At 41.2% G+C, this 25,121-nt stretch overlaps 1 protein-coding gene across 2 annotated transcripts in view; it reads right to left on the reverse strand.

Moving 5' to 3' along the window:
• Positions 1 to 25,121, reverse strand: part of SS4 (starch synthase 4) — a 436,038-nt gene that overhangs the window by 372,344 nt on the left and 38,573 nt on the right. For both annotated transcript variants that reach the window (XR_016266556.1, XM_089458023.1), the window contains exon 2: positions 12,468 to 12,717. Coding sequence is in view for 1 of the 2 variants with exons in the window: in XM_089458023.1 (XP_089314149.1) it covers positions 12,468 to 12,717 (250 nt within the window). In the remaining variant the exon portion in view is untranslated. The remainder of the gene's footprint in view (positions 1 to 12,467; positions 12,718 to 25,121) is intronic.

Below are 25,121 nucleotides of genomic sequence, written 5' to 3' on the forward strand. Positions count from 1 at the left end.
TTGGAAAGCAGCCAAACTCCATCATTATTGAATGGATGAGCGGATTACTTCCTTCCTTTCATAACCTCTTGAGGTCAAGAATATCTTTCTTTAAAGAGGTTGGAGTCATAAGTAGACCCTACTGTGAGGGTCCCAGTTGAACATTGAGTTTTGGGAGCTCTTGGGGGTTTAATGTATTTCTTTGAGATATGAGCGACCATAGGGTGAGAGGTTCACCTTCCCCTATAGGTGCGTTGTGTACAGGGTGAGTGGTTCACCTTCCCCTAGGGCGGTTGACATGTGTGTAGGGTGAGTGGTTCACCTTCCCCTACGATTGATGACACGTGTATAGGGTGAGTGGTTCACCTTCCCCTATGATTGATGAGATATGCAGAGGATGAGTGGTTCACCTTCTCCTATGGCATATAAGCAGGAGTAGTGTTGCGGGGGCGCCCCCCCCCCCCGCGATCCCGCTCCCAATCCGTGCTCCGGGTGGGAGCAACTCAGGAGCGGGTCGGGAGCGCGCTCCCAAAATCGCTCCCTAAAAAATATTCGCTCCCTGCCTTTTCGGGAGCATTTTGCCTTTTTTGCAAATTTTTTTTTGTAGTGGTGTTCGAAATGCAATTTTTTTTTTTGAAAGAAACAAATAATTTTTGAGTGGGGCAGCTTAATGATCAAGTCTAGGCCCTAGTATTGATATGCTATTCATGGTAATGTTAAATTCTTAAAGTAAAAGGATGAAAATGATAAAAATGAAGATTAAGGAGAATGTTGAAAATGAAGATTAAGGAGAATGTCACTTTTACTTAAATTTTTAACATTACCATGAAATGACTCGGGATGTTTGAGAGTGGTTCCGGCCTCATTGGATTTCATATGGAGAAAGTAGAATTTTAGATTTCATTCAAAACCCAGCAGATTTATCAATTTTTCAGGATTTCAAGATTGGGGAATTGCAATGATTCCATTGAATTTTTGTCATGTATTTGTTAGGATATTCCGACACATAGGATATAGTTAAGTTCAACTTGGTCTAGTATAGAGTTAGGTAAAGTGTCTTTCTTTACCGTTGTACATTTTGTAACTTACAATCCGACGGTCACGATATGTAGTGATCCGACGGTTCACTCTCACCTCGATATTACCGACACTTGATCCGTGGCTTGACACCCGATTGGTCCATGAGTTCTATTTAAAGCGCATGGAGGGTCATTGTTCGGGTAATCCGTGCATGAGAGAAGCTTATGTAAATTTTCATTCTTTGATTAATAAATTGCCTGTAGTACCCACGTTGGGACAGGCCGTGGACTGTTTCCCTCTTTGAGGGTTTTAACCACGTCAAAAATACTGGTGTATTGATTTGAGATCTGGTTGTGAGCGGTGTCCTTTTGGTGTTCTTTCTGAGGAACTTACCCTGTAATTTCCTACATGGTATCAGAGCTATTTGAGGGCCGCGTCCGTTGGTGATCCAAATCTGAAGCCGGTAGAACTGCATGCGGCTGTCGTTTCCTAGATCTGCTGTTTCTGACTGCTTTCGGGCCGAGAGGACTGCTCTGTTGCGTTTGGAGCATCTGTTCCAGTGAGGAACCCCTTTCGTTTCACGCGAAAAGGTTTCCGGTAGCCCTAGCTGCGTCATTTTTCAGATCGGGAGGTATACAGTATTTTTTGCAGTTTACTGTTATTTTCTCTCTGCTTATTTCGGTTTCGGTTTATTTAGCCTTTTTTTTAACCGGATCTATACCTTTCATTTCTGCGTATGCTCTTTGCCCTGCGACTCTGTGCGATCTGGGCAAATCAGAAACAGAAAGGAAGGATTTTTCTCATGCGTATGCTCTTTTCCCTGCACCTTAGTGTGATCTCGGAAAATCAGAAACATTGAGAAAAATATTTAGTTTTTCGGCTAAAGCTAACTTTGAGATTTTTTTTTTAAATTTCTAGTTTTTTGGCTAAAGCTAACTTCGAGCCGTAAGGTTCGTTTTTCTTTGCATATTCGTGTTGGGTTTTGTGTTTTGTGTTTTGTAGGGAAAAAGAGCTTTCTCAAGGCAAGCACGCAAACCAAGGCCCCCCCCCCTCTCTCTCTCTCTCTCTCAAATTTTTTGTATAGATCAATTGGTTCAAAGCTATTTTAAGAGAGTAGAGGTCTTGGGTTCAAGTCTCCATTTTGTGGGGGCGGATTTTTTCATTCCCGCACATTCGCGCACTTTGCCGGCAACGTCAACAATTTTTTTTTCAAAAAGCCATAACTTCTTCATCCGGAAGCCTTTTTCAGAGCCGTTTTTTTTAAAACCGCCTATTTTTTCGAGATCTATCCATTGGAACACTTACTTTCAGCATCTTCAGCTTCAGTTTTTAAAAAAAAAATGGAAAGTCCATGCCAAGTCATTCTTGACAGCACTAACTACTTCCAATGGGTAGCCTACATGGAAGATTTACTTAGAAGTAAAGGTCTCTTCAGAATAGCCACAGACCAAGAGAAGAAACCAAAAGATGAAGACAAGGCTGCAAAATGGGAAAATAGACAAGATCAAGCACGTGGTTTGATAGGGATGTCTATTTCTCCTGATCTTAGATTCCACATTGCAGAACTTGAGACTCCTCATGAAGCATTAGAAAAACTCGCTAAAGTTTTTGGGATTAAAAATGAAATTAGAGCCCATCAACTTGAAAATGAGTTGCTTACTTTGGATCCTAATAATTTTTCTTGCATTGAAGATTTCTTGTCCAAATTCAAGACCCTTAGATATCTCTTGGAAGGTGTTAAAGTTAAGAAAGAAGATGGTAACCTTATTTATTCCATCCTTACTAAGTTGGGACCAGCCTACTCTGTATTTGTTTCCACTTTCCATTCTACAAGGGAAGCTTTCATTTGTCAAGGAAAAGACTACAAGGCCCCTTCCTTTGACTCCTTTTGTGATTCCTTAATAAGAGAACAAGAAAAACTCTTACACCTTGGTCTTCTTAATCTTGGAAACTCTTCCACGAAAGCGTTAGCCGCCCAGCAGCAACCAAATTCAAAGAATCCTAAGAAGTCATATCCTCAAAAGAATGGTCCTAAACCAACTCAGCCTCAAAATGAAAGATCATTTCAGCAAAATGATAAGACCAATAAAAACAAATGGAAGAAGACTGATAGACATTGTAACTTTTGTAATCGAGATGGCCACTTAGAATCTAAATGCTTTAAGAAGATGGAAGCCTTGGAAGCCGCAATGAAGAAACATAACATCCATGTGGAGCCTACTTCAACTTCAACTTCCGGAATGGCACTTTCTGCATGTCGTTGTCAATCATCTCAGTCTGGTTATGCATTAAATGTATCTTCTTCTTCTTCTCATTCTCATGAGTGGCTCATTGATTCTGGAGCCTCTTATCACATGGCCAAAAACCAAGCCATGTTTTCTTCTTTAAATGATTGTAACACCAAAAATATATATGTTGGTGATGATAGATCTCTTAATGTTGTAGGGACTGGAACTGTTCATCTAGACAATGGTCAGTTTAATGATGTATTATGTGTTCCAACCTTATCCTGCAACCTTCTATCTGTCTATCAGATAACTCATTCAGGTGAAGGTAAAATTGTTGAATTTTCACCTCATGATGTTGTAATCAAGGATCTAAAAGATCCTAAACAGATTCTAGCTACTGGTCTTGCTGATGATTCCACAAGGTTGTATAAGTTTCACAACTTTGGGTCATCCAATCTTCCCTCAGTATTTGTTGCTCATAATGATGAAGTGAGCAAACTTTGGCATGAGCGATTTGGTCACTTAAACTATCGCTCCCTTCAGCATCTATGTAAAGAAAATATGGTGACAGGTCTTCCTATGGTATCTTGCAGAGATGGTGTTTGTTCCGGATGTGTACTCGGAAAACATCATCGGGACAGTTTTGACAAACGTGCCTCTTGGCACGCCTCAGCCCCTTTACAGCTTGTGCACAGTGATTTATGTGGTCCTCTTCCTGTTGCTTCATTCTCTGGCTGCAAGTATTTCTTAACTTTCATTGATGATTTCTCCAGACGCACTTGGGTATACTTCTTAAAACTCAAGAGCGAAGTATTTAACACATTTTTGGCCTTCAAAGCCTTTGTTGAAAAACAATCTGGACATCAAATTCTTAAGCTAAGAACTGATAATGGTGGAGAATATGTTAAAAACACATTCATCAACTTTTGCACCGAAAATGGAATTCAAATGCAACATACTGTTCCATACACTCCACAACAAAATGGTGTAGCTGAAAGGAAAAATCGCACCTTAAAGGAAATGGCTAATTGTATGCTGCAATCTAAAGGACTCAGTCTTAGTTTTTGGGCCGAAGCAATTAATTGTGCAAATTATATAATCAATCGCACTCCTACTAAGGTTCTAAAGAATATCACTCCAGAAGAAGCTTGGAGTTCCATTAAACCAGATGTAAGTCACTTTCGTGTGTTTGGAAGTGAAGCATGGGCCCATATTCCAGATGAAAAGCATAAAGCTTTAGAACCTAAGAGTGAGAAATGTACTTTTGTTGGATATTCTGAAGATGTAAAAGGTTATAGACTTATTCCATTTAAGTCCAAAAATGTTATCATTAGAAGAGATGTAAAATTTGATGAAAATAAATCGGCCTGCGAGCCTAGTCCGGCGGATGTGCCACCTCTTCCTATCTCTTCTACTTTTGAAAACATTTCTTCTTCAGATGATGAAAGTGAGGATGATAATCCTCCCCCACCTTCTCAGGATCCTCAACTTCCAAGATGGGTCCGTGCTACTCGGGATGCAGCAGGTGATCTTGCCGGTGATCCTACAGATCAGCGACGTACACGTTCTCAGTTTGAAAGAGCCTCTTCTTTACTGGCTCAAGCTCCAGTAAATCATGATCCTGACACTTTTGCAGAAGCTTCAGGCCATCCACATTGGGAAGCAGCTATGAATGAAGAATATCATTCATTATTGACAAATGATACATGGGATCTTGTTCCTCTACCAAAGGGACGCAAACTTGTTAGATGTAAATGGGTTTACAGAACCAAGTATGGACCAGATGGGAAAGTTGATAAACATAAAGCTCGTCTTGTTGCTAAGGGCTTTTCACAGGTTGAAGGCATTGACTACACTGAAACCTTCTCCCCTGTTGCCAAAATGAACTCTATCCGCCTTGTTCTTTCCCTTGCTGCCTCTTTAAAATGGGAAGTCCATCAAATGGATGTTAAATCTGCCTTCTTGCATGGGGACTTGCAGGAAGAAATCTATATGGAACAACCCATTGGCTTCATACAAACAGACTCCAGCCTTGTTTGTCGACTTAAGAAATCCCTTTATGGTCTCAAGCAAGCTCCTCGGGCTTGGTATGCCAAAATGGATAGCTTTCTTTTAGAATCTGGCTTTTCTAGGTGTCATTCTGACAATACTGTCTACACCAAGAAAGTGGGCAACTCTCTTATCATCCTTGTTCTTTATGTTGATGATCTTATCCTTACTGGTAGTGATCCCAACCTTATAAACCATGTGAAGTCTAGCCTTAAAAAGAAATTTGAAATGACAGACTTAGGACACTTACACTATTTTCTCGGTCTTCAAGTCTTGCAATCCAAGGAGGGTATTTCCCTTTCCCAGTCCAAGTATGCTTGTGATATTCTTCGTCATTTTCACATGGAAGACTGTAAGCCAGCCCCTTCTCCCTTTCAGTCTGGAGTCAAACTTTCAGTCTCTTGTACTTCTCCTGAAGTTGATGCTACCTTATACCGTCAACTTGTAGGAAAACTCTTGTATTTAACCCATACTCGTCCTGATCTTTCCTTTGCTGTTGGCCTTGTTGCTCGTTTTATGCAAAACCCCCGTGAAAGTCATTGGAAAGCAGCTAAAAGAATACTTCGTTATGTTCGAGGTACAGTACAGTTTGGGATTCATTACAGTGCCAAAGCAGCTCCTCTATTAGTTGGTTTCACTGATTCTGATTGGGCTGGTGACCCTGATGATCGGAAGTCTACTGCCGGTTATGTCTTCACTCTTGGTTCAGGACCTATTACATGGGCTTGTAAGAAACAGGCTGCCATTTCTCTTTCGTCAGCAGAAGCAGAGTATCGTGGTGCCGTGGAAGCTAGTAAGGAAGCCTTGTGGCTTCGTCAGATCCTATCAGAGTTTGGCTTTGAGCAGCAGCATCCAACCACACTTTGGTGTGATAATCAAAGTGCCATTCAGCTATGCAAAGATCCAGTCCAGCATCAGCGCAGCAAACACATTGAACTACACATGCACTTCATCAGAAAGCTCATTCATGACCATGTTCTTGAAGTGCAATATTGTTCAACAGATGATCAGGTTGCAGACATCTTCACAAAGGCTCTCACAGAGGCGAAGTTCACTAAACTTCGATATATGCTTGGAGTTCAGGAAGTTGTCACTAAGGGGGGATAGGCTCTAGTGCCTCCTTCCTTCTCCTATTGTGTCATATTTGTAAATCCTTCAATCCTATCCCAAGTTGTTCTTAGGGGGGATGTTAGGATATTCCGACACATAGGATATAGTTAAGTTCAACTTGGTCTAGTATAGAGTTAGGTAAAGTGTGTTTCTTTACCGTTGTACATTTTGTAACTTACAATCCGACGGTCACGATATGTAGTGATCCGACGGTTCACTCTCACCTCGGTATTACCGACACTTGATCCGTGGCTTGACACCCGATTGGTCCATGAGTTCTATTTAAAGCGCATGGAGGGTCATTGTTTGGGTAATCCGTGCATGAGAGAAGCTTATGTAAATTTTCATTCTTTGATTAATAAATTGCCTGTAGTACCCACGTTGGGACAGGCCGTGGACTGTTTCCCTCTTTGAGGGTTTTAACCACGTCAAAAATACTGGTGTATTGATTTGAGATCTGGTTGTGAGCGGTGTCCTTTTGGTGTTCTTTCTGAGGAACTTACCCTGTAATTTCCTACAGTATTAGGGTATGGAACTCGTACTTAATCAAGAGCACCAATCCCTCTATGTACCTTGATGTTAGTGACATTGGTTGTCGAACTCCTCTATCATGACCCTCCTAAAAATGTACGCATCACTCAAACAAAATTTTGACTTGACATGCTATGCTTTTTCTATCTTATGTTAATACTTAGAGGGTGATATTAATGACAAAGATCCCTATACAGATACAGAGGTAACGACAAAGATACCTCTGGATATTAATGCTTAGCGGATGATATTAATGACAAAGATCATGATTTTCCAACAAGACTAAAAAATTAGACAATTCTCGTGGTGGCAAGAGGCCCAAGCATAAGAAATAGATAATAGATTTACTTCTCTTTTCTAGTTTCTAGTAGCTTTTATAACTATTGACTCTTTCATATTTACTATGATATTTTTTTAAACAATATATGACAATTTAAGTTTGAAGTTGGCAATTACAACTCATTAATAATGAATTATGAATATGATGCTTCATGAAAGTTGAAAATTGTTTCATTTCATTTCATTTTATAACATTTCATTTCATGTTAGATATTATTTGTTGTAATGGTTACACTTAGCTTACAAGTACAACTTTGGTGATCAATGATGATAAATGTTATATATTGAATTTTGAAAGCTTGAAACTTTAAGATTGATGAATCATGAGACTCAATATGTTGTATGTTACTATGTTACTAACTTGTGGACGTGGTTGATGAAGATTATAACTTCTAGATGATTGTTGTTATATGGTTCAATCTATGTTTTTTTATGTCTAATTCATTATTCTACATGTTTTTGTTGACATATATGTATCAAAATATAAAAAATATATATATATATATATATTATATCAAAAACGCTCCGGGATTCGCTCCCAAACCGGGAGCTCCTGAAAATGTCGCTCCCGCTCCCAAGTAACACTGAGCAGGAGTGGTTCACCTTCTCCTGCGGACACCCGAGTGAGAGATGCAAATAGGCATCTGCAGGTTGTCACGTGTGGACATGTTGGTGGGACGTGGTTCATCCTTTCCCCACGTGTAGGATGATCATTCCCTACGATCAATGGTTGACATGTCGGTGGGACGTGGTTCATCCTTTCCCCACGTGTAGGATGATCATTCCCTACGATCAATGGTTGACATGTCGGTGGGACGTGGTTCATCCTTTCCCCACGCGTAGGACCTTTCCTAATATTGTTGGTTGGCATGCATGTAGGATGTGGTTCATCCTTTCCCTACTCTCAGTGATTTGCATGTGTGTAGGATGTGATTCATCCTTTCCCTACGTGTGGTTATGACATGTGACTATAGGATGTGGTTCATCCCAATGTTCCACCGAGTTTCCGGGACGGGGAAACGCGGGAGCGGGGATACACACAAGGGGGACGTATATAAGCAACCCCAAAATTTTGGGAATTTTCAGGTAAACAGGGGGACGTCATAGTCATAAAAATCATAAAATTATAAATTATTAAAAATTTAATATATAAAAATTAAAAATTAAATCCCAAAAATATGTCAATAACTAAATAGAAAATCTTAATAATTATGAAATGTACATCTAAAGACTAAATATGATCATCGAAACTTATTAGACTATTTGTTGATTTCTGGTAGCATCAAATGTGCTCTAAGTCTCAAATTTTGCAGGGAGGCTTGGGCACATGTATTCCAAAGAACCCAAAAAGTGTTTTGGGAAATTCCACCCGGAGACAATTTTATTAAAATAATTAATTATTTTTAATGGAACCCTAAGTCTAAACTTAGGAAAATAAAATAATTAATGGGTATCAATCTAACTGTGGGTGTAACTTCTAGAAGAAGACGAGGATCAAGCAGAAATGATCTTAGTCATTGATTAGCTTCTAATCTGGGTCGTTGAATGTCAACGAGGAGATTATTTAAGGAGGCTTGAGGGTCATTTGGAAGATACACAGAGAGTTGATCAGTGAGATCGAATTGCTGAAGCTAGAGGCAACGCAGTGATTTGCAATGATCATGCAAAGAGGAGCAGAGGGAGTTTTGGTTGGAGGATCTTCTCTAGAGCCAAGAATACTCAGCAGAGAGGCAGAGAAGCACACAGAGGAGGCAGCGCAGAGGGAAGAGAGAGTGACACAGAGTCAGGAAGGGCTCACGGAGAGCAACGCAGAGGCCTCCAGCACAGAAGTCTGAGTTTGCTGAGGAGGCTGAAATAAGCTTCTGAGGGCAAATTGATTCCCAGTTGAGCTGACTAAGGGCTTTAGAGGCTGACACAGGGGCAGCGCAGAAGTAGCCAAGGAACTCATTGGTTCAGCTACAGGATCAGCCAGGACTTGCAGTGTAGAGTGAGGTAATCTCACCAGTTTCTTCTGCTAAGTGATTTTCTCTGTAACTGGATTGTCGGAAGGGCATCCAAAGATTGTATTCAGAAATACTTCAGCTTAATAATAAAACCCTCAGATTTGTTGCACCGGTTTTTCCGCATTGGGTTTTTCCAAGGACATTTGTTCAAAAACAATTGTACCATTTGTGTTGAATCTTTCTCTATTGTTCAGTTTCATATTTCGGCATATTATTTAAATGGTGTAGATTGTTGTGTATGTATTTCGATGTTTATCATAGGAAACTGCAAATAACTTGTTCATGTAAATCTAACAAGTAGGAGAAATATCATCAGCTGCAGCAGTAGGGATTCCCGGGTTTAAGGAATTTTCACACTATTATCATTTATGAATTATCATTTGACATTTATGCATTGTAAATCTAAAAGTAAATTACTAAATTGAGTCCATCATTTGACATTATGCAATGTTCCTTCTAAATTCATCATTTGGCATGATGCAAGGTACATCTAAATTAAATTAATAAATTCATCATTTGACAATTGAAATTATGCAATGCACATCAAATTTTCAAAAACGATAAAAAGTAAATTCATCGTATGACAATGACATTGACATTATGTTGAAATCTAAAATAACCATAGAATCCTAAACTAAAGTCTAAAAGTAAACATAGAAAGCACTGAGCAGTGAAATACTTGTAAATTTCTCAAAAAGTACTAAATAATATTAATAAATACTAAGTTTTAAGTTTTAATATACTTTAAGTTTTTTATTTTTGTTATTGTTTTTATTTTATTTTTTTAATTTTAAATTTTAATATAATTTTATTTATTTATTTATTTATTTTTTAAACTTAAGTTCTAACAAGTTTTAAATTTTAATATAGTTTCATTTTTTTATTATTATTTTTTTCATATATTTAAATTTGTATTTTTTTTTTTTAATGTTTTCTAAAAATTATTAAACAAAAAAATGGAGGGACGCATATGCGTCCCCCTGACATTCCCCTTGCGTCCCCCTGACATCCCCCATGCAAAGGAGTCGTGTTTCATCACCAGAAAAACGCCCCCCCAGAGTTTCCCCGAGTTTTCCCAAAAAGGGGACGTGGGGCAAACATTTCCCCAAGAGTTTCCCCGTCCCGAGAGCGTGGGGGAGCGTCAGGGTGCATCCCCCACCATGGGGCACGCGTCCCCATGGAACAGGGGTTCATCCTTTCCCTTTGTGTGGTTATGACATGTGTTTGTAGGATGTGGTTCATCCTTTCCCTACGTGTGGTTGTGACCAGGATGTGATATATTCTTTCCCTGTTGGTGTTCCCGCATCATCTTACCCATGTAGTCTGGAACACATGGGAAGTACCTCTCATCTGGCCAATGAGTTGAAAAGTGGATAGGGACCATAGCACTACCGATGGACACATCATGTATTGTCGTACTCCCTATGTCTAAGATGAATGATGTTTCTCCAACTTGATCACTTGGGGTCAAGTCCGATTGGAGTTCACCCCCTTGGTTATGTGGACTGACCTTTGTCAGTAGAGAGTGGCAAGGTCTTGTGACTCACTCTCGATCAATTCTTCTTCATTATCTATATCAGTGTTCAGCAGAGTTGAGTTGAGATGCAGAGATGATTCATGATGACAGCATGGCATTGGCAGGTGGAATTCTCCCTAGTTGAGAGGGAGTGTTAAAATTGGCAACTAGGGCCAAATTCCACTTTGGTTAGGTCTTTCGAAAAAGATAATTATGGCATTGAATTGCTCTTTTCGAGAGGACCAAAATCGACCTAAATATCATCAAATTTGGACAAGGAAAAATATGTTTTCGAAATTAATCCCTCACATGTGCAAATTGTCAAGGTCGGCTTGGGGTAAATTATTCAATTGGAACCCCTCTCCAAATCCTATAAATAGAAGTGTCCTCCAACCATATTGGACACATCCTATCACACATTTCTCTATCTGAAATGGCCGCAGAAGGAAGGTTAGCTCCAGCGAAGAAGGAAGGGGTAGATGGATATCTTGGTTGGGCTGTCTGATGAACCAAATTCCTCAGGAAGAAGGCCAAGCCTATTAAAGGCTAGTTTGGGTTTGTTCAAGGACTGTTTTGGGCTCTACTATCTCCTACTACAGGTCCGAGTTACCATGAAGGCTGACCGCAGGCACAAGGAGGGTTTGGGTATGAATTAGTGGTGTGAAAATCCTCTCCTTGGTGGGCTGCATCTTCAAGGATCCTTCCTCATGCTAGCCGCAGGCATTAACTTATTGATCAGTGGGACGAGAGGATTATCATCTGCCCATGTTGACCGCAGACCCATATTTATGAAGGCAGGTTGGCGTGTATTAGCGTGTATTAGGCAGGTTAGCATTTGAGGGCTAAATTAAGTGCAGCCTTGTATCAAATTAAGGTCAGATCATCTTGAAGAGAGTCCGCAGCAGAAGGATGTTTTGAGGGCTGTTGCTATATGTCACAAGCCCTAACCAGGAGTAGCATAGGCATGTGCAGAGCTGATGTAATTGGAGAGAATCTGCAAGCAACTCCAATCAGACCAAGCCTCTTCAGCTGTATGACAACAGGAACGTCTTGACTGCTCCAGAATCGAAATTTTGATTGAGCCGTCTATTTATCTAAGGGTTGTGCTACTGTATGTACAAATTGGCAAGTCAATCTCGACCTTTTAATTATTGTACTCTCTCTCTCGCTCTGCTGAAGCTTTTGATTATAATAATAAGAAGAATTGATCAAGGGTTTTCCCCATCTTGGAGTTTTTCCCTGGCTTGAGACAATTCCTGTGTTTTCTTGTCTTGGCTTGTCCTCTGCATTGTAACTAACCTGAGCAAAGAACATGTTAACTCAAAATTAACAGCTTTGACCCAAGGTAAAAGGCATTAGAACCGAATCAAAGACAGTTAGACATGTATTCATAAACTACGGTGAAACTTTACTTTTTCAATTTCAACTGAAGTATACCAAACTCGAGGGGATTTCAGACTCTAAAAGACTTCTCATTAAACAGGTGCAAAACTAATCTAGAAATCATTTTATGTGGCATTCAAAATGGCAGCTTGGAATCTGAATTGCCAAAAATGTATCATAAACTTTGATTCAATTTCTTCAGAAACAGTTCAGTAAAAAAAGTTCCAAATCTTTAATATCTGCCAAATGAAAAACGGAATCAAAAATGCATCAGTTCGAAAAGAAAAGCAAGGAACCTAGTGAAGGTACCACAATCTGGATGTCTTCTCCAACCTCATCCATATTTGACTGCTCCATGACTTCTGCACCTGCAAAGAGTTCCGCGTTACCAATGAATGTGGCTAACTCTGGATCATTTGTGATGTCATTTGGTGAAGCACTTGGAAGTTCAAGGTTGTTTTCTGGCACACTTTTTGTATTGTCCATGGATGACCTATCTAAGCCAACAGTTGGACTCTTCCGAGAAATCTTCCTTGTTTGTGCTCGCTTTTGATGGGGACTGCACATTCAAATCACAAGAATACATTCATAAAACCTTTTTAACTTTTAGCATTGTTTTTCAGTTCAGATATCAATGTCCATTACTGGTCAATTTCTACCAATGGGACCGCAAAAATACAATGATATAACTGAACATTGAGAATGCTAAAAGCATCTCTACCAAAATTGCAAAATTAGGAAGTAATGTGTGCAACAGGAGTGCCAAACACATCTCCAAGAAAAGAAACATTAAGACAGCTTGAGATGGAAAAAAGTCTTTTTAAGAGATACAATGAGGCACAAGAAAACCCAAATGAACAAAGATGGGCCAGGATCCAAAGAAAGGTGCCAAGGTAAAAGCCCAACTCTTATCATCCAAGTTCAAGAAAAAATAAGCAATGAGAGAATATATATGTGTGTAGGATTGCACATGTACATGTGTGTGCGGGTTTGTATGTATGTACTATGAAGCAAATAAAAGTACAAGAACAGAACAACAATGATAATATTTGATGGAAATTTTTACATAATGAGTGAGTTACAGCATTGCAGCAGTAATCTTGTTTGCCTACTACTTAAGATGCCATCTCTGGGGACTTCCAACCATGAATATTATTTATTTCTGTAACTGAGAAATCATTATAAGGAAATACTAGGTTGCCTACCCAATGCCTTTAGGCAAAACACTCACAGCTACATAGTGTAGCTCGTCAGATTCCCTACTTGTTTGTTGGGGAGGGTAACATTCACTGCTAAAAGCAGGAAGAGGTCATAGCTCCCATGTGCGTCTGTAACAGTGGGAAATTTCAAATTTTGTTTGGTGTAGTCAAATTAGAGAAAACTTCATAGAGGAAGATGTAGGGTGAGCCTTGACAATCACAATTGTAATATCTTATTATACCTTGGAAGTGATACAATCTTTTCTGATTGAGAAGGAATTCAATGTGAACATGCCCCATATAAATGAAAAAGAGAAGAGAGCTTGAACTTTGACATTATTAACATTGAGGACACCCAAGCAGTGAACAGGATCTGTATCAAGCATTGAAGGTATGTGCATGTGTTTACAAAAAACTTCCAAGTAGAGAGCTTCAAGTTATGGCCTGAAGCTTGTGATCTGTAGCCATGTGTAGTAAGATCGTTTTGTCTTTGGCATTGAATGTGGCCTTGCTAGCCTATCAAGCCAATGGTCTTGCCGTAAAGTGAGCATAATGGCCTCACCTTACGTTTCCATGATCATTCACAATGGCAAGTCTAGACCAATGGTTGGTGATGACAACCAAGGCTCCCCGGAAGTTCATCCTAAAGATGTACCATGAGGTAATCACCCTTCTCCTAATATTGAATTGTCTGATCTTGATTATGATAGTCTCTTTCATGAGTTTCAGGCAGGTTACATTCTTTTGGTTATTTTGCTGGAAGGGTTTTGACCAAAGAAATTATTCAAAACCAGGCCCGGAAGGAATGGTAGTCAAATGGTTGGCACTACACACAAACATGCAGCCTGGTTAAGGACTTTTGCTCATTCCAATTCAGCAACCCTTCCCATGTGAAGAAGATAATGAATTGAGGCCCCCATATAAGTAAGAACACCCTAGTGTGTGAAAAATCGACAAAAATATCGCTTAGTGCAATCAACCAGTAATTATCCAATGTATTTAATTCTAAGCAAAATTATTAAACTGCAAATACTAAATAAAAACACAATTGCAATATTCACAAAAATTAACTGAGGAAACTTTGATAGAAAACCAATCACAAAATGAACACAATTATTTTTGGACAAAACGTCCTTGGAAAAAACCCTGAAGAGAAAACCAATTCTTCAGATAAGGGTTTTATTAATCTTCAGCAAATTCTGCTATTGATGAATATTACAATACTAGTTTCCAATCCCCATCAAAGCTCCGGCAAAATATTTCTTCACCTCCACAAGTTGATCTGACCACTGGAAGGCTCACGGCCTCCCTCTGCAACTTGACACGCCTCTCATGGCAAATACGACCTGTACGACCTCACACGTGCAACTCTTCTAGCTCTCTAATGCTCTCGGCCTAGACAGGATTAGCCTCTCGGCTATGCTAGCAACTCATAATACCCTCCTGGAAATTTGTACAGCCTCCTCTAGGCAATCTCAACCTCCACAAGGAATCTCGGCCTCTCTTAGAGAAAACACAGCCCTCCTGGAAACCTCACAGGTTAAGCGGGTGATGTCTTTTGGGGAGTACATACATCTCAAGGAGAGATGTACTACTGGGGCTGGAGCACACTACCAAGGGGGACCCTCTAACCAGGAGATGCAAAAGATAGTAGGGAAGGTTACACTCCCTAACTTTGATGGGTCGGCCAAGAGCTTAGCCAGAGCTTGGGTTCAGAAGTTAGACACATACTTCCACCTGAACCCCATGCGGGAGACCGATGCTATTTGGTTTGCTACTCTTCACTTGGAGGGGGATGCCCAAGAGTGGTGGTACCATGGGTTGATCACATTGGGACATATACACATCACTTCTTACATAGATGTCACTCGGAGGTTGTTGGAGAGATTTGGGACCCGGAGTTGCATTTCAGGGAGCTAGCCCATTTGTTACAAGGTTTCAAAGATTGGCAGTGATGGTGACCAACATCTCGGAGGCTCGGTTGATCATGCTATTTGTGGAGGGGCTTGCAGAGCCACTTCGTGGTTGGGTGAGGGCCTACAAGCCCATATCACTTACGGATGCTATCTCCAAGACCCGGGATATGATTGACGCAGTGCCCAAGACCCGAGCCTTTGCCCCCACTAGACCCACGGCCCCACAAGGGAACTGAGACACTAGACCACCTTAGAGGGATGGAGGACGTGGTCAGATGGATGAGGAGACCCGGAGAGACCTCAGGAGGAGGAAATTGTGTTTCACGTGCCAGGAGCCTTGGGCACAAGTGCACTAAGGGCAAGGCCCACTATATTGAGGTGTATTCAGATAATGAGTGTGATGAGGAGTTCGAGATGGGAGCAAAGCAGGGAGATGAGGGAGGATCGTCATTAGGAGGACCACCACCACCACTGAGAGCAGGATCGTTTGCCCCATCAAGGGGAGTTCTTGCTTCACTTCATGGGAATGTTGAAGTATTTGACACTCAGGATCAAGGGGACGGTACATGAGCAGTGAATGTCAGTCCTGGTAGACAGTGGGGCAAATTTATTGATGCTCAGATGGTGGAGTGTAGGGGCATCCACACAGAGACATTTGAGGGGTTCTCTGTGTTGGTGCCAGGAGACCGGACCATGCAGTGCACAACGTACGTCCCCGGGTTGACTGTGGTGATGGGGAACTACTCAGTCACTGATCACTTTTTTGTAGTTGATGTCCCAGACACCAACGTAGTGTTGGATGTCCAATGGTTATATGTTCATTTATGGTAGCATTAGATGTGCTATAAGTCTCAAATTTTGCAAGGAGGCTTAGGCACATGTATTCCAAAGAACCCAGAAAGCGTTTTGGGAAATTCCACCCGGAGACAGTTTTATTAAAATAATTAATTATTTTTAACGGGTCCCTACGTCTAAACTTGAGAAATTAAAATAATTAATGGGTATTAATCTAACTGTGGGTGTAACTTCTAGAAGAAGATGAGGATCAAGCAAAAATGATCTTATCCATTGATTAGCTTCTAATCTAGGTCGTTGAATGTCAACGAGAAGATTATTTAAGGAGGCTTGAGGGTCATTTGAAAGACACACCGAGAGAGATCAAGAAGATCGAATTTCTCAAAGAGGGCAGCGCAGCAGTTGCTAGAGGAGTGATCTAAGTGATCTTTTGCAGTGAGGGGCAAAGATAGTATCCGAAAGAGGGAAGCAGTCCTGGGCCAGAGAGTATAAGGCAGAGAGGGCAAAACGACGTCCAGAGAGAGGTAAACCCTGGCCGACACAGAGTTGATGCAGTGGCAGCATAGGCCTTAGAGGGAGATCGAATTCATGCTGAGGAAATCGAGTTTCAGAAGCCAAGAGTCGGGGTATGAGACCGGGAGACAGAAATTCAGAATTTCCAATCAGCAGAGGGTCCAAAGGAGGAGAAGCGTGATTCCCAACAAGGGTGACGCAAAGATTGCATGAGGCTTAAGTCGTTCTGCGCAGAGGCCACGCAGAGGCTCCAATCTAGCGTGATCAGACTCAAATTCTTTTAGTGACAAGGCGAGAGCATCTCACTATTTCTTTTGTCCAGTTTCTCTCTGTATCAGATTGCTTATTGAGCATCCAACGAATTGCACTCATAATTACTACTGCATAATAATAAAAACCCTCAGATCTGTTGCACTGATTTTCCTACATTGGGTTTTTCTGGGGACATTTGTCCAAAAATAACGGTGTTATTGTGTTGTACTTTCTTTGGTGCTCAGTTTCTTGTTTCCGCATTTATTTAATTAAGTGAAGGTTGCATTGTATGTATTTCAATATTTTCCGTAGTAAACTACAAGTAATTTGTTTAAAGGAATTTAACAAATAGGAGAAATGTCATCAGTTGCTGCAGTAGGGATTCTGGTTTAAGAACTTTCACATGATATCAAAGTTGCAGGTGAAACAAGAAGAGCACAGCCAGAGAAACCAGCGCTAAGCAGAGAAGGCGGTCGAATAGCTACAAGAGGTAGCAGTTCGAATCCCCAGAGAGATTGCGCAGACCAAACCAGGAGGGCTGAATTTTCGAGGAAAGTGTCTCTCTAAGTGAGTTGACAGAGAGGAAGGGCTTCCAAATCAAAATTTTGTCGTGCCAAAGGGAGCAACGCAGAGCCTTAGCGTGAAGAAAGCGCTGGTGGGACACAGTTTTTCTGCAAGCAGTTTGTTGGACAGAAAATCGTCAAAAGAGAGAGGAGAAGCACAGTGAGGGAATTTTTCCTTAGTAGACTTCCGCCAAGAAGTCTGTTTTCTTATTCCATGAGCAGCAACAGTAAGGAACAGAGAGGAGCAGTTCGACATTTTCGCGGCAGAGATGGCAGCCAGTGGACTGACAAATCAGGACAGGTTGGATGGGGCATCCAACTATGTGATTTGGAAGTCAAAGATGTCGTGCCTTCTGGATGAGCATTTTCTCAAGATCTATGTCGACAGCATGGTGGCTGAGCCCGCGGATCCAAATCAACTGAAGAAGTACAAGGGAGAAATAGTGAAGGCCAAGAGGATGATCCTTGATGGAGTAAAAGATCACGTGGTATGTCACATTGCTAGCAGAGGGACTGCTAAGGAGATGTGGGATGCCTTGGCAACGCTGTATCAAGGATCTTCCGAGCAGCGGAAGATGTACTTAGAGCAGAAACTGAGATCTGCACAAATGCAGAAGGGGGAGCGCATAGATCCGTTCCTCACGAAGCTTCAGGAGAGCCGAGACAAGTTAGTTGTTGTGGGTTCTACACCTCAAGGTTCTTAGATGGTGAGATTGGCCCTAAACTGAGTCTCAGAAGAGTGGCAAGTCTTTGTCCAGAGCATCCTGGGCAGGGCAGCTTTGCCAGACTAGGATAGTATGTGGGCAACTCTCAAGCAGGAAGAGCTAAGGAGAGATCTAGTCAAGTGTAAGCTTGATGGAAGCAGTAGCAGTGGGTCAAAGCCCAAGGAGGAGGAAGAGAATGCAGCCCTTGCATCCAAGGGGCAGCAGGAGCAGCGGAGGCAGAAGAAGGACGTCTCGAAGATCAAATGCTTCAAGTGTGGTGAAATGGGTCACTACGCAACACAGTGTCCTCTCAGGAAGAAGGACAAAGATGAGAAGCACGATCCGAAGGCTGCACCCGCAAAGATCGAGGAGGAGGAGTTTGCCATGATAGCCGAGATACCTCTAGGAGGGAGGTGGGCTAATTTAGAGCTGTAGTTCGAAAGAGCTATAGATGGGCAGGATCCTTGAGGAGCCCACCTCTCGGATCAATTCCTTGCTACGGGACCCCAGATCAGAGGTAGCAAGATGGATCAGTGTCAGTTGGTGCAGAAGAGTGTTGGAGCGATAGATGCAGTGGCTAGAACGCCAAGTCTGAGCAGTGTCGTGCAAAGTTGCAGCAGTGCAGGGAGGCACAGTGCATTAGCAACAGCAACGCAGTGGCTTCAGAGGGATAGTGTGGGACTAGCAGCAGTGAGATCTTCAGCATCAAGATACATCATACTGAACACCAGTTCAGTAATTTGGGATGCTTTTTCGTTGTTGATGCAGTGGCAGCAGCGATTGGAGAAGGTTGCAGTGCAGATGCAGTTGGCAGTGCCAGTGCCAGCAGCAGCACAGATGCAGAATTCAGAGGGAGTTGCAATACAGATGCAGTGTTGACAGTGTCAAGGTCAGCAATAGTACAAATGCAGTGTTTGCGCAGTAGTTGGTGGACGGGATGTCAGACATCAGCAACACAGAAGATGTTACAGAACAGGGTGATGCTTCAGCAGCTTGCATTGATAGAGCACATTCCTCGCTAATAGGGAGTGTTGATTTCTGGTAGCATCAGATGTGCTCTAAGTCTCAAATTTTGCAAGGAGGCTTGGGCACATGTATTCCAAAGAACCCAGAAAGCGTTTTGGAAAATTCCACCTGGAGACAGTTTTATTAAAATAATTAATTATTTTTAATGGATCCTTAAATCTAAACTTAAGAAATTAAAATAATTAATGGGTATTAATCTAACTGTGGGTGTAACTTCTAGAAAAAGACGAGAATCAAGCAGAAATGATCTTAGCCATTGATTAGCTTCTAATCTGGGTCATTGAATGTCAACGAAAAGATTATTTTAGGAGGCTTGAGGGTCATTTGGAAGACACACCGAGAGAGATCAAGAAGATCGAATTTCTCAAAGAGGGCAAGACTAGGCAGCATTTGCTAGAGGAGTGATTTAAGTGATCTTTTGCAGTAAGGGGCAGAGATAATATCCGGAAGAGGGAAGCAGTCCTGGGCCGGAGAGTACAAGGCAAAGAGGGTAGAACAACATATAGAGAGAGGCAAATGCTAGCCCACGCAGAGCTGACGCAGTGGCAGCGCAAGCCTTAGAGGGAGATCGAATTCTCGCTGAGGAAGTCGAGTTTCAAAAGCCAAGAGCCGGGGTGTGAGACTAGGAGGCAGAAATTTGGAATTTCCTGCCAGCAGAGGGTCTAAAGGAGGAGCACCGTGATTCGCAACAGGGGTGACGCAAACACTGCGTGAGGCTTACACAGGTCTGCACAGAGGCCACGCAGAGGCTCCAGTCCAGCGTGACAAAGTCAGATTCTTCCAGTGATAGGGTGAGAGCATCTCACTATTTGTTTTGTCCAGTTTCTCTCTGCATCGGATTGCTAGTTGAGCATCCAATGAATTGTACTCAGAATTACTACTGGATAATAATAAAAACCCTCAGATCTGTTGCATCGGTTTTCCCACATTAGGTTTTTCCAAGGATATTTGTCCAAAAATAACGATGTTATTGTGTTGTACTTTCTTTTGTGCTCAGTTTCTTGTTTCCGCATTTATTTAATTAAGTGAAGGCTACAGTGTATGTATTTCGATATTTGCCGTAGTAAAATGCAAGTAGATTGTTTAAAGGAATTTAACAAATAGGAGAAATGTCATCAGTTGCTGCAGTAGGCATTCCGGTTTAGGAATTTTCACATTATACTCACTAGGGAGGTTTACCACTTACTGGCAGAAGTTAGAGATGGAATTCACAGGACCAGATGGGAAGTCGGTAGTACTAAGAGGGATGCACTCTTATCCACCCCAAACAGTTTCTGCGCATGGGATGGAGGCAGATCTACGACATGGGGTCATAGATTGGGTGGTGGAGCTTCGGATTTCAGAGGTAGGGACTTCGGCACGACCTGTGCATTCAGACATATCAGCCTTGCTGGAGAGGCACCAGGGAGTTTTTGGGGAGATCCCTCCGAGCAGACCGCCAGACTGTGGGTTCAACATACTATTGAGTTCGAGGAGGGAGTGAATGCAATCATCACTACTCCATATAGGCACCCCAAAGCCTATTGGGACAAGATAGAGAGGGCCATTCAAGAGCTGCTGAGGTTGGGGCACATCAGGCCTAGCTCGAGTCCTTTCGCTTCTTCCGTGGTGCTGGTGAAGAAGAAGGATGGGACACTACACATGTGCATCGACTACAACCGATACCCTATCCTACGCATTGATGAGTTGATGGACGAGCTTAGAGGGGCAAAATACTTCTCTAAGATAGATCTGTGCTCGAAGTACCACCAGATCTGGGTGAGGGAGCACGGCATCCCTAAGACTGCCTTTCATTGCCACTATGGACACTTTGAGTTTTTGGTGATGCCCTTTGGGCTAACCAATGCTCCAGCTACATTCCAGTGTTGTATGAACCACGTGTTTCGTGGGCAGTTGTGGTGCTTTGTCCTTGTCTTCTTTGACGACATACTCATCTATAGCCGGACTTGGGAGGAGCACCTTCAGCACTTGGAGGTAGTACTTCGCATATTAGAGGAGCAGCAGTTGTATGCGAAGATGTTCATATGTGAATTTGGACTGACAAAGATGTTGTACCTTGGACATGTGATTGGGGAGGATGGAGTGAGGGTACACCAGGTGTTATGAAACCAGCTCACAAAAAAATAGAAAAGATAGATCAACGACTTAGAAATCAGCCTCTTTGAGGGAGCAACCTCCTTTACATTACACAAATGAACAATTCTTGAATGATACAAATGACAAGACCTCCTTTCTATATATAGGAGTCTAAGGGGTCATAATATAATCAGAGCCAACATAACAATAATAATGTAAGGGCACAATAATAATAATAGTGGGCTTCTATGGGGCACAATAATAACAATATGGGGACTACATGGGCACAACAATATAATAAGGTGATTGTATTAATAACAATAAGGGGTTACACTAGTAGTATAAGGACCTAACATGCCCCTCTCCTTCAAAAAAGTGTTGTCATCAACGCTTGAATAGTTCTTGATGCTTCTGTATAAAATTATTGTCCTCCCATGTGGAATCTTCAGCGGGTAAGTTCTTCTACTTGATGATATACTCTGAAATTGATTGATTTCATAGCTGTCGGGTTCTTGTTTCTGTGAATGCTCCAGGTTCCAATATGATTTTTCCTTCCTCGTCAAGTTCTGGCAATATTGTTTGAATTGGGATCTTTTGCAACTTTTGAATGAGTGGCCACACTTCTTCGTCCTTCTTCCATTCATCCCTTGCTTCGTTTATCCAATTTGATTGGATAATAGAAATAGCACAAAACAATGCTTCCACATCCTCATCCGTTCTTGAGAGTGCATCTGCAACAACATTTTGCTTCCCTGTTTTGTAGATGATTTCAAAGTCATAACCCAACATATTTGTGACCCATTTTTTCTGTTCTTCTAAAGATAATCTTTGTTCTAAAAAGTATTTAAGACTATCATGATCCACTTTTACCTTTAAGTGTCTTCCCATTAGGTAAGGTCGCCATTTCTTAAGTGCATGTAGTATTGCCAACATTTCCTTCTCATAAATAGTTTGCTTGAGATGTAGTCGTAAAAATACCCAATCGCCTACATCAAAACTTCTTTCATTGCGATGTTGATTTGCCTGTTGTTTCATTCTATTCTGCACCAAAGTGGCGTTATCCTTTAAAAGTTGGCGAACTTGTTATTGATGCTCAATGTGATCTTTCACTCCTTGAATATTTTTCTTGATATGTCCTTCTATGTTGAGAGTTTGAGGGGTGGTAATTTCTTCCAATGCATTACAAGATATGGTTGAATTCATTTCTTGATGCTCGATGTGATCTTTCACTTTTTGAACATTTCTCTTCTTGATATGTCCTTCTATATTGAGAGTTTAAGGAATGGTAATTCCTGCCAATGCATTACAAGATATGGTCGGATTCATTTCTTGATGCTCGATGTGATATTTCACTTCTTGAACATTTTTCTTCTTTATATGTCCTTCTATCTTGAGAGTTTGAGGAGTGGTAATTCTTGCCAATGCTTTACAAGATATGGTCCGATTCATTTCTTCTTTCTCTAGGGTTGGTTCTTAGTGTATATCCTCTTCTTTTGACGTTTCTTGATCATTTTCTTCCTCCTCTCGACAAACAATGTAAAATTATTTCTTCTCAGCACACTTATGACCTTTAATGTATTTGTTATCACAATTGTAACAAAGCCCTTTTGCTCTTTTTTCTTTCAATTGTTGTGGTGTCAACCTTGTAGGTTGTGGAAGGCTAGGAAAAACAACACTTCCATCTTTATAGTTGTGAGGAGTAGACTTCCTTGTTGCCATAATTTTGATTTCCACTTTTCTTGCTAACCTGAATGCCTCCAACAATGAATCAGGTTCCCAAAGACGAACCTCATGTTGGATGTTATCCTTTAAAGTCCCTATGGAGACATCAATCCTCTGCTTCTCTGGAATATCATTTTCCCTTATATTCAATTTTTGAAAGTCCTCAATAGGCTCTGCCATTGAACACTTTTGTTTGAGATTTATCAATTGGCTAAAGAAGGTGTTGCTCTTTGTATCCTCATAATGTGCTATCATTTCCTCCGTGAAAATTGACCACGTAATAAGTGGTTTACAAGAAAAAAACCCTTTATACCATAAAAATTGATCCGGTTCTAAATATAAAGATGCAATACATAACTTTTGTAATAGTTGCACCTCATGTAGATCAAAATATTGCTCCATCTGTAGTATCCAATTTACCAGATCCTTGCCATCAAACTTCCTCATATCGCCTTTTCTTGATTTTAGGAGCTCGATCTTGAAACGATTGTAACTCTGTAATTTCAGATCTCCAAGTTCTGAAATTGCGTCCTGCAGTAGCCCTATGAGTCCTCTTTCTAACCCCGCAAGTCTGATCAAGATTGGATTCTGCAAGGAAGAGTTATGTCAAATCTCCCACGATGACCTGATTATAGACTAGTTCAGTAGAGCAAACTTGTACGAAGTGCCACGTGTCACTGTTTCAACCTTAGGACCTGAAACCGATACACAGAAAACTACAATCCGTCCTCTTTTTACAACTCCTTCCGAAATTTCAATTTGATGCGCAAACTTGTACGAAGTGCCACGTGTCACTGTTTCAACCTTAGGACCTGAAACCGATACACAGAAAACTACAATCCGTCCTCTTTTTACAACTTCTTACGAAATTTCAATTTGATGCTCAGAGAGAAAGTTATGATGATTTTCCCAAGGTCACCTGTTTAGGATGTAATTCAAGAGTCTGCAGAAACCCTAAATGTCTTGGACTGTATCTCCGAAAATATAGCGAACCAAGATCTAAAATTAGGGGCAGCGCTTCACCAAAATTGCCGCTCAAATGGGTTTTAATTTCAGAGTCTGAAACTTTGCAAAAAAACTATTATAGCGAAAATTCCACGATGACCTGTTTGAGATGGAATTCTAGAGTTTTCAAAAACCCTAACTTCCTCGGATCATATCTCCAAAAGTATAGCGAGAGAAGATCTGAAAATGGACTCGAGGTTCAGAACGATTTCGGGTCAAATGCGTTTTTGTTTTAGTTTCTGAAACTTCATAGCAAAAAAGTTATAGTGAAAATTCCATGATGACCGTTTGGAGCAGCGAAACCCTAGAATCCAAAGCTCTGATACCAAATGTTATGAAACCAACTCACAAAAAAATAGAAAAGAAAGATCAACGCCTTAGAATTCAGCCTCTTCAAGGGGGCAACCTCCTTTACATTACACAAATGAACAATTCTTCGATGATACAAATGACAAGACCTCCTTTCTATATATAGGAGTCTAAGGGGTCATAATATAATCAAAGCCGACATAACAATAATAATGTAAAGGCACAATAATAACAATAGTGGGCTTCTATGGGGCACAGTAATAACAATATGGGGACTACATGGAAACAACAATATAATAAGGGGGTTGTACTAATAACAATAAGCGGTGACACTAGTAGTATAGGGACCTAACACCAGGAGAAGATTAGAGCCATCCTGGATTGGCCAACACCCAGGAATGTGACGGAGTTGAGAGGGTTCCTGGGCATTTGCACTTACAACAGGAGGTTCGTGAGAGGATTCTCACAACTTGCAGCACCCCTAACTGATTTGACAAAGAAGGGGGCTTTTGAATGGACACAAGTGGCACAGGAGGCCTTTGAGTACCTCAATAAGGTTATGAGCAGTTGCCCTGTTTTGGCTTTGCCAAATTTCACACAGCCATTTGTACTGGAGTGTGATGCCTCAGGTGAGGGATTTGGGGCTGTGTTGACACATGGAGGTCACCCAATTGCATTTGAGAGAAGAAAATTACTACCCCACGAGCGGTTGTACTCTGGCTATGACAAAGAGATGTTGGTCGTGATGCATGCACTAGCCAAGTTCAGGCAGTATCTGGTGGGCAACCAGTTCAAAGTGAAGACTGATCACAATAGTCTTTGATTTTTCTTGGAGCAGCAGTCATTTGAGGAGAGGCAACAAAAGTGGGTGAGCAAAATCCAG

This window comes from Pinus tabuliformis, chromosome 7, assembly GCF_031772625.1.
Source record: "Pinus tabuliformis cultivar Carrire ecotype Pingquan chromosome 7, CPIR1, whole genome shotgun sequence".
Classification (NCBI taxonomy): Eukaryota; Viridiplantae; Streptophyta; class Pinopsida; order Pinales; family Pinaceae; genus Pinus; species Pinus tabuliformis.